This window comes from Oryzias melastigma, linkage group LG5, assembly GCF_002922805.2.
Source record: "Oryzias melastigma strain HK-1 linkage group LG5, ASM292280v2, whole genome shotgun sequence".
Lineage (NCBI taxonomy): Eukaryota > Metazoa > Chordata > Actinopteri > Beloniformes > Adrianichthyidae > Oryzias > Oryzias melastigma.
The window spans coordinates 31,993,691-32,003,724 of NC_050516.1; the positions used below are offsets into that span (position 1 = coordinate 31,993,691).

Genomic DNA, 10,034 nt, shown 5'->3' on the forward strand with positions numbered 1-10,034 from the left:
AAACAGAAAACAAAATTAAATTAGCCAAAACAGCTGAAATATTAGCTAGACTCCAAATTAGCCTAAAAAACTGAAAATAATATTAATTAGCCAAAACAGCTAGAATGTAGCTGAAACATTAGCCAAATGCTAAATTAGCCTAAAAACCTGGAAATAAATTAATTAGCCAAAATAGCTAGCATGTAGCTGAAACATTAGCCAAATGCTAAATTAGCCTAAAAAACAGAAAACAAAATTAACTGAGCCAAAACAGCTGAAATATTAGCTAAACTCCAACTTAGCCTAAAAAATTGAAAAAAAAAGTAAATTAGCCAAAACAGCTAGAATGTAGCTGAAACATTAGCCAAATGCTAAATTAGCCTACAAAACAGAAAAAAAAATAACTGAGCCAAAATAGCTGAAATATTAGCTAAATGCCAATACAGCCTAAAAAACTAGTAAAATGTGTATATTAGCCAAAATATCTAGTATAAAGCTGAAATATTAGCTAAACTATAAATTAGCCTAAAAAACAGAAAACAAAATTAAATTAGCCAAAACAGCTGAAATATTAGCTAAATTCCAAATTAGCCTAAAAAAATTTAAAGCCTAAATTGGTCAAAACAGCTAGCATGTGGCTAAAATATTAGCTAAGCTCTAAAATAGCCTTAGTAATAATTCTTAGTGACTGCGAAAACATTCAAAAAAGCTAGCATAAAAAGAGCTGAATATTTTAATCGCTGAATGAGCTGAAGAGCTACGGACGTCCAAACAAACATATGGAAGTGAAATAATATTAATAAAGAAATAAAGAATTTGTGAATCATTATTAAACCAATAAATATTCATAGTTCAGACTGCAGGAGGGTGGAGTAAAGAGTCACGTTCTATAAGGGTCTCGATCAGCGTTTCTGGACCAAATGTAGAGGTGGGCCTGATTCGGTCCGCGGGCCGTAGATCTGGGACCCCTGATTTAAAGGAGGCTGGAGTCTAAACAGAGACTTACAGTGGCCTCCTCCCATTCCTCCATAGTGGTTGGACACAGCAATGAGGTCATAGACGTAGGGGGTTGCCTTTGGGTCACAAACAAACTCTGACATGTTTAGATCTCTGAAAAAAGAGAGAAAGACTTGTTAGACTGGAGGTTTACCAAGTGAGCAGGATTTGGAGTCACATTGTGATCTCGTTTCCTGGTCATGTGGTAACTTCCTCTTTTACAAACTGAAGATGTTTTGTGTTAGGCAAACGCTGGTGGGGGTGGGGAGCGGCGTGAAAGGCTCTTTCAAAAAGCCATAAAACGATAGGAGCAAATAAAACACAGCGCGATCTGTTCTTTGAAGTCTTACGCAACAATGAAACAGTTCTGGGAAGATGCGTTTCCTTCAGAGAGTTCTGTTTCAGGTGAGCTTTGAGTTTCAGAGTAGAGCTCCCTCTAGTGTACCAGGGACGAAACCACACAAGTTCATGACCATCAAAACGCCTTCAAGTCTTGAACAAAAATGTCATGAATATCAAAAATATCAAACCAATACTAGAAAACACACAAAAACAAAATGAAAAAATGACTGCCTCCCTTCAAATCAAAATAAACTCCAAGTCTCATTTTTTTACTTTAATTGTCAAAAAAAAAAAAAAAAAACGGGACTTGTACTCCCCAAAAATACGATGATTACAGTTATTTTCTTATTCTAGTTTTGTTTTGTTTTTTGTTTTCTTTAAAAAAAATATTTCTAAAAAGCTGTGGAATTATCTACATCAACATTTTAATTAAGGTATTAAAAAGAAGTTTGTGATCAATATTTTTTTAATTGCTCAGAAAATTGCTCTTACAGTTTTTTGATTTTGTTATTTGTTCAAAACTGCCCCTCAGTGGTGCCAAAGTGAAGGTTTAAAGTCTTATATAATAATAAAAAAAGAAAAAAAAATTTAATAAAGCCACCTTTTTAAATTTCTTTTGATCTTTTACTGCGCCACATTGTCAGGAACTTAAATAAAATACCTCAAAATGAGGCTTTTCATAGCAATTATTAGGTAAAAATATAATAAAATCGATTAATTAGTTACAGGTCACTATTAATTGATTGCGTAAAAATTAATCACATGACAGCACTGGTATTGTCTACAATTAATGCTTGAAATAAACCAATAAATCAAATCAACGCTGAGTTCCTGATTGGTTGACGTGATGTAAATTCTTTGGCTAACTTCAGGTATTTGACGTCTGGAAGCGTTGGGCTGCGCCGTTAGACTTCTGAATCCAACGTTCAAAGCTCGCCACAGGACCTCAGAACGCGTCTGTAACATTGACTCAGTGTGGAGCGTAAATCAAGCTTGGAGAGAACACAGATGAAGAGGCAATAGACGAATAAATCTCTCTTCATACCCGATAGGAAAGTCCACCACCGTGTCCAGCTTGTCCCTCCAACAGCGATTGTAGGAAAAACGCTTCAGATGAACCACCAGAATGCGAGGCAAAGACCACAGGTCAAACTTTTTTGTGGCTTGTTGGTGTTTCTTACATGTTGGACAATACCTATATTAGAAAAACAAAAAAAAGAAGCTTAAACCAAACTGCTGAAGGTAGCAGTGCTGCCACAAAGATTTTAATAGTCGACTAATCACAGATTATTTTTTCATTCGAAAACTGGATGTAAAGAACACATCTTAACCATCATTAGCTTTACTAACTCTGAACAGGATAAATAGCATTACCTGTGATGATGCTAGTGTGAACGCTGTAAACTGAATTTGACTGCTAATGATACTAGTGCTGATAGCTGAAGATGCTGAAATTGATAGGCAGCTAAAATATTAGTAAAATGTCAAATTAGCCTAAAATACTGAAAAAGACTGTAATAGTCAAAATAGCTAGCATGAAATATTAGCTCAACACCAATTTAGCCTAAAAAACAACAACAAAAAATCCTAAATTAGCCAAAAATAGCTAGCATGGAGCTAAAATCTAAAATAAACTCCAAATTAGCCTTAAAAACAACAATAAAAAAGCCAGAATTAGACAAAATGCAGCATTAGATTGCAGCTGAAATATTAGCTAAACTCCAAAATAGCAAAACAAAACAAAAAAAAAAGCTTAAAATTGGCCAAAACAAGTAGCATGTAACTGAAATACTAGCTGAACTCCAGAATAGCCTAAAAAAATAAATACATGTGAAAATAGTACAAAAAGCTATCAGAATGCCATTTTAACTTTACAACACTCTGACTCCATATAAAATAAAGTAACAACTAATCGACTAATAAATTAGTCGTCGACTATTTTAATAGTCGATTAGTCGACTAATCGTGGCAGCCCTAGTAGGTAGTAGAAGACCTGAATCTCCGCTGATGCTGAGGACTTCTCACCAGGGGTCGTGTTCTCCAAGAGTCTCCATGGTGGTGAAGAGTTCAATACAATCCCTCAAAGCCACGGTGGTTTTCTTCTTCTGAGGCTGCAGCATGCTCTCGTGCTTCTCATAGGCCTACACAGAACATTTCCACAGCTATAAATAGACGCTTTGCATGGAGTTGCTTGATAGCCATCAGGGCCTGACCTCTGCTTCCTGCTCGTCGTAGAACAGCTTCTTCGACTCCGTGTCCCAGTCGATGGCGACGGTGGAATGAGCTGCACGGAGAAACAGGAGACGGCGATCACAAGACTGGATTTAAAGGAGCAGAGAGGCGTGAAACGTCAGCACTAACGGTTGAGTTTGAGGACATTTCCGTCACGAGGCAGCGAGCTGATGTTGGCCGTTCCGTAAAAGTTAACTATGCTGAAAGTGAAGAGTTTGGCCTTCTGGACTTTGGAGCCGTTTTCCAAGTCGGACGTTTCCTCCTCTTCTTCTTCGGACAGCCCGTTCTCCGGTTCGGGACTCACCTGGTGGTCCATGGCCTCCTCTTCACCTGAACACACACAGATGTCACTAATGTCGTGAACTGTGGGACGGCCGTGTCCTCCTGTCCAATCCTCACCGTCAAAGACCCCGTTGGTTTTGCTGCCCGTCCCTGAATGGTTGCTGTCGTTGCTGGAGCTGGCACTGCAGGAGGCTCCATCCGACAGGGGGCTGCTGCACCCACCCGGACAAGACGACGTGGAGCTTTCGGGAGCTTGGTTGCAGCTGGACACAGTCGCAGAGGCCGAGGCCTTACTTTCACTATTGGGGCTCTGGGGATGCTTTACATAGCGCCTGTAACAAAGGAAACAGTTGTGAGAGGAAATTAGTGCTGCTGCAAACGATTATTTTAATAGTCGACTGATTAATTTTTCAGATTAGTCGACTAATCAGTTCATGCAGAAAGTGGATGTAAAACACACATCTTAACCATCGTTAGCTTTAAACTAACTAAAAACTAGATACATAGCATTATCTGTGATAATGTTAGTGTGAATGCTGTACGCTGAATTTGGCTGCTGAAGAAGCTAGTGATGATAGCAGAAGATGCTGAAATTGATGGCTGAAATCACTGAAGCTGATAGTTGAAAATGCTGAAGTTAACACTAATAGACAGCTAAAATATTAGTTAAATGCCAAAAAAAAAAAGAAAAAAGCCTAAGTTAAGTTAAGCTAGCATGTAGCTGAAATGTTAGCTAAATTCCAAAACAGCCTAAGAAACTAAAAAAAGGGCCTAAGTTAGCTAAAACAGCTAGCATACAGCTGCAATATTAGATACATTCAAAAATGGGCTAAGAAACTAAAAAAAAAAAAAAAAACGAACATAGCCAAAACAGCTAGCATGTAGCTGAATTATTAGCTAAATTACAAAACAGTCTAAGAAACTTAAAAAAACCCTAAGTTAGCCAAAACAGCTAGCATGCAGCGGAAATATTCGCTAAATTACAAACCCTAAGAAACTAAAAAAAAGCCTAAGTTAGCCAAAACTCCAAAATAGCCTAAAAAAAATTAAAAAATTCCAAATTAGCCAAAATAGCTAGCATGTAGCTGAAATACTAGCTGAACTCCAAAATAGCCTAAGAAACCTTAATAAATGCCAAAATAGTCCAAAAGGCTAGAATAATGTCATTATAAGTTTTAACTTAACAACATTCTGACTCCATATAATATAAAGTAACGACTAGTCGACTATTAATTAGTGGCCGACTATTTTAATAGTCGATTAGTCGACTAGTCGTGGCGGCCCTACAGGGAATGCAGTCTTCTTTGCATAATTGTGTGGAATCATCTCCTTCTTACCCGATCCTCTCCAGTATCTTCTCATATAAAACGTCCTCGGTGAGGTTATGTCTGGGCACAGTGATGAGTAAAGGCTGGCCGAACAACAAGGTGCTAGTGGAGCTGGCGGCGTGCTTGGACTGCCGCTCCCTCAAGTATATAGGCAAGTTCATCCTTTCACTGTCCTCCTCCTGCACCTCATACCTGCAGCCAGAAGAGACATCTCAATCAGGAACCAACAGCATCGGTCAAGCAGCGTGTTCCAGTCACCGCCACGACTCACACAAATATGTCGTCCTTTTCCATGATTTGGTTGAGGCCGTCGTCTCGTCTGTAGATTTTGTGGAACCTGTGATTGTAAACGTCGGCCACAACCATCTGAGAGGAGGACAGAGTTCTAATTAGACTTTTTTAAGCTTAAATCAGGGGTCCCCAAACTTTTTCTCGTGAGGTCAACATCAGTGTTTTCTTCTCTGATGGGGGGCCGGGGCGGTTTGTAAGCTAACAGAAAACGTGCAGCAATCACAGCCTAATTGTAAACATTTACGGTTTTCCAGAAAGCCACACAGCCAAATTTTAAATGATTAATTTCTGTAATCTTCATGGAAAAAAGTAATGCTAAAAGATTTTAAAAACTAGATATGTAGCATAACCTGGGATAATGCTACAAAACAGAATGTGGCCGCTGAAGATGGTAGTGCTAATAGCTGAAGATGTTGAAATTGATTACTAAAAATACTGACGCTAGTAGCTGAAAACGCTGACGTTGATAGCTGAAGCTAATAGCTAAATACACTGAAGGTTATAGCTAGCTAAAATATTAGCAAAATGCCAAATTAGCCTAAAAAACTGAAAAAAATCTAAATTAGCCAAAAAAGAAAGTATATAGAAGAAATATTTGCTAAGCTCAGAATTAGCCTAAAAAAACTGGTAAAATTAGTAATTTAATACCTAGTATAAAGCTGAAATATTAGCTAAACTCTAAATAAGCCTGAAAAGCTAAACAAAAAAAAAGCCTAAATTAGCCAAAACAGCTAGTATAAAGCTGAACTATTAGCTAAACTCTAAATTAGCCACAAAAAGAAGTCTGAGTTAGCCAAAACAGCTCGTCTGTGGCTAAAATATTAGCTAAACCCCAAAATAGCCAAGAAATCCTTAACCAAAACAGTCAGAAAAGCTAACATGAAAAGAGCTGAAAGTTTAATAGCTGAATGGGCTTAAGAGCTACGGACATATAAAAACGCTCAGAAGAAAAATAATAATAATAAAGACAAGGAAAAAGTGGAAAAAAATACTAAATAGGCCATCCTCTCCTGTCATAGTTCCGACTACAGAAGGTTGGAATAAAAAGTAACGTTCTATGTGGGCCTCGATTGGCGTTTCGGCCTGACCCGGTCCACGGGCCGTAGTTTGGGGACCCCTGGTTTAAATCAACAAAAAGGTCAAACTATTGAAGTACTAACATTTTCTGGAGGGATTCCACAGAGCTTGGACAAGGCACTGCAAAGGTCCGCCACAGCGCCCAGTTTGGGAACCACCGCTCGATACTGGGAGACAGAAACGAACTTCAGTCTGGATCACAACTCAACCCGCACAGAAACTGGTTTGGTAAAACTCACCTGAGTAGGTTTAGACTGAGGATCGGACCGAACCAGGAACACCTCCATGGTACGGTCCTTCTTCATAGGCAGAGGCAACGTGAGGTAGCAGAAGGGGTCGAAGGTGACCGACACCTTGGAGCACTCCGGACACACCAGCGTGGATTTGAAGAGGCCGTGGAAAATGTCGACTATTACCGAGTCGTTGCGCAAGCGATGGTTCTTCCAGGCTTCCTTGGCAACAATCTACAACAGTGGAAAATAGACGTCATCAAGGTTCCTTTAAAATATGTGTTGAATCTGAGAGCACATAAGAGTTCAAATGGTTCCTTTGATTTTAGAACAGTGCAAACTTTCTAAACTAAAACACGTCTGACCAGAAGTCTACCAGTCAAAGAAACACACTAAAGCTAAAACATAAGAGCCACTCGATGAGGCAAGTAGAATATATATGTTTATATTAGGGCTGCCACAATTTGTCGACTAATCGACGACTAGTCAACTATTAAAAATATTCGACGACTAATTTAATAGTCGATTAGTCGTTACTTTATATTATATGGAGTCAGAGTGTAGTAAAGTTGAAAGTTATAATGGCGTTATGCTAGCTTTATGGACTATTTCGGCATTTATTAAGGATTTTTAGGCTATTTTAGAGTTTAGCTAATATTTCAGCTGCATGCTAGCTGTTTTGGCTAACTTAGGCTTTTTCATTTTTTTAGGCTAATTTGGGACTGAACCAATATTTTAGTTTCCAATCAGCTTCAGCGTTTACAGCTATTAGCTTCAGTGATTTCATATATCAACTTCAGTGTTTTTAGCTATCAATTTCAGCATATTTAGCTTTCGTCACTAGCATCTTCAGCGGCTAAATTCAGCATACAGCAAACTAGCATTATGGCAGATAATGTTTTTAGTTAGTTTAAGAGATTTTTAGTTCTGCAATTAAAACATCTGACAACTGGACTAAAATGGATGTTTTTGAGTCGATCCACAATAACGTTTTTGGGTTATCATCCGAAATCTTCAGACACAGAGAAAGAACAGCAAAAAAAGTCTAAATTAACAGAATTTTTAAAAAATTTTGAAATAATTCAAATCTAAATCTCATTTTAAAAAAAGCCCATCCTGTGAGTCTTTGAGTGACGGAGCTTCACCTCATCTTCTCGACCCTCTGCATCTCTTAGGGCGAGGTAAGGCTTCTTCTTGACGCGGTTCAGATCTTCATGGAGTCCGTCCAGCAAAAAGGCCAGCAACTCTTGCGAGTCTTGCTGCTGGTATCCCGAAAACTGCGGAGCGAATCGGCCAACCTGCGTCTGGACAGCAAAACAAAAAGAAAAAATCAAAGATGCAGAGTACTTCCTAAATTGAGTTTCATCTCTTCTTTTGGACGTCGTATCCTGATCTACTAGGACTCACTTTGAACGTACGTGGTGCCACATAGCTGCTGCGGCTCAGCCACATCTGCTTCACCAGGTCTGCGTAGGCCTCGGCTATCTCGCCCCGCATTCCCAGCGGATTCTCCCGGTTGATCTCCGCCTCGTACTGGTCGTTCAGGAAGTACTCTGTGAGTGGAGGAGCGTTGCTCAGGCACTGGAGGGAAAGTTCAGAGCAAACGAAGAAAAACTTTTCAAAGAATGCCACTGGTTTGAAATGTGTTTCATTGATTATTTCAGTTTTTAAATACCTGGAGAGCAGAGTTCATGAAGCACGTGTTCCCTAAATTACTGAGCCCACAAAGGCCGGGCTGTGCTTGAGACTCTCTGTAGTTGTACGAGTTATACGAGTTGTAGTTACCAAACCTGTGCGGAGAAAAGATCCGTTACTGCTGAGCCCCGAAGGACACAAAAACCTCACAGTAACTCAACAAAAATAACTGAATTTACAACTGATTCAATCATTTATTGGATTAAAGGTGCTCAAGGTTTTACCAAAGATGCTTTTAATTGTTTAAAAAATATCTAAAGTTTAATCGTGGAAACAAACGGACAAAAATGACAAAAACATAAGATATTCCTCGATTTTTTAAAAGCAAAATATAAATGATTTCCTATCATTATATTTTCCTTTTAATATTTAGTTTGACAGAAGAAAATTCACTTTTTAAAACATCAACAACAGATTTTTTTTAAAGAAGTGACTAAAACTTTAACCCAAACACCAGCCGAAAAAATAAGTACATCAAATTACAGGCGGAAATCACATTATCAAATATCTATATTATCAATCTGCCAACAACTAGAAATCAAACATTTAATGTTGGTCTGATTCCAAATAGGAAACAAAATGTATTAATATTCTTAAAGTCCATCTATGACAATTAAAAAATAAATGAATAAAAAAACGTTCCCAGTAGTGTTTTAATTTTTATGAAGTTTTAAACCAAAACCCCACAACCTAAATGTCTTAAAGACTTTTTTCACGTTGATCTGAAGCCTCTGTTTCTAAAATCTCCTCTGAGGGGGCGTGGCTTTTGGAGCTCCGCCCCTGATCCCCCCTGTCAGATCATGATAGGTCTAGCTTAAATCTTCACTGCTGCTACATAAAAACATTTATCAATATGGGTAATGTCCAGCCGTATGGTTCTGATCCGGATGTCAGCTGGACGAGGAAGTGAAGATCTTCATGGACAGAACTTCCTCCAAAATCCTGATTCTTTCTCCTTCCAGTTCACCAAAGACTCTTTTAGCTAATTCTCCAATGTTTATTGACGTTGCTGTGATCAATACATTCCTTGGGAAAATAAATTACTCGGAAATACAAAAATGAAATAATTTCTTTTCACATTTGTCCTCTTTCAAAAGAAAAATGCCACACATACATGTCAAAAACTCAAAAACAGGATTTTCATCGGAGGGGATTTTAAAGTTATCACAACTGGAGACATGTAAGGAGGAACTGTCTCACCTGTTGCTAGAGGAAGTGCTGTTGTTCAGCGTGTATCCAGGACTCGAGCTGCTGTCTCCGTTGGTTGCGGTCGGCGATATACTCATGGACGAATTAGAAGACAGCTTTGGGGAGGTAGAGAAATTTCTGGATGGCGTTGTGCTGGATCTGATCATCAGAACAAAAACAAATTCTAACTTTCAGAGTCACTAATGTGGTCTGTGCACATTCAGTAAAGCATGTCACAGCTGTGAGACAAACACTCTTTTAACCCATCACTCACTTGGGGTGCGACGCCTGTCTGGGCCATGTGCCGTCCTCATTTTTGCGCTCGATCACAAGCACCTGTGTGGAAATATGCTAAGCTTACTACACCATCTGATGCACAAGACTTCTTTAGAAT

At 38.7% G+C, this 10,034-nt stretch overlaps 1 protein-coding gene across 1 annotated transcript in view; it reads right to left on the reverse strand.

The window, feature by feature from the left end:
• Nucleotides 1–985: 985 nt before the first annotated feature.
• The window catches only part of usp4 (ubiquitin specific peptidase 4 (proto-oncogene)), a gene marked incomplete at its 3' end in the record, with an annotated part of 15,221 nt that continues 6,172 nt past the window's right edge, over nucleotides 986–10,034 (reverse strand). Inside the window, 14 exon segments of the mRNA XM_024270266.2 lie at nucleotides 986–1,089; nucleotides 2,363–2,512; nucleotides 3,343–3,458; nucleotides 3,531–3,601; nucleotides 3,679–3,879; nucleotides 3,949–4,163; nucleotides 5,169–5,351; nucleotides 5,431–5,525; nucleotides 6,611–6,694; nucleotides 6,767–6,991; nucleotides 7,903–8,061; nucleotides 8,165–8,338; nucleotides 8,433–8,547; nucleotides 9,653–9,799. Of these exon segments, the coding sequence (XP_024126034.1) occupies nucleotides 986–1,089; nucleotides 2,363–2,512; nucleotides 3,343–3,458; nucleotides 3,531–3,601; nucleotides 3,679–3,879; nucleotides 3,949–4,163; nucleotides 5,169–5,351; nucleotides 5,431–5,525; nucleotides 6,611–6,694; nucleotides 6,767–6,991; nucleotides 7,903–8,061; nucleotides 8,165–8,338; nucleotides 8,433–8,547; nucleotides 9,653–9,799 (2,039 nt within the window).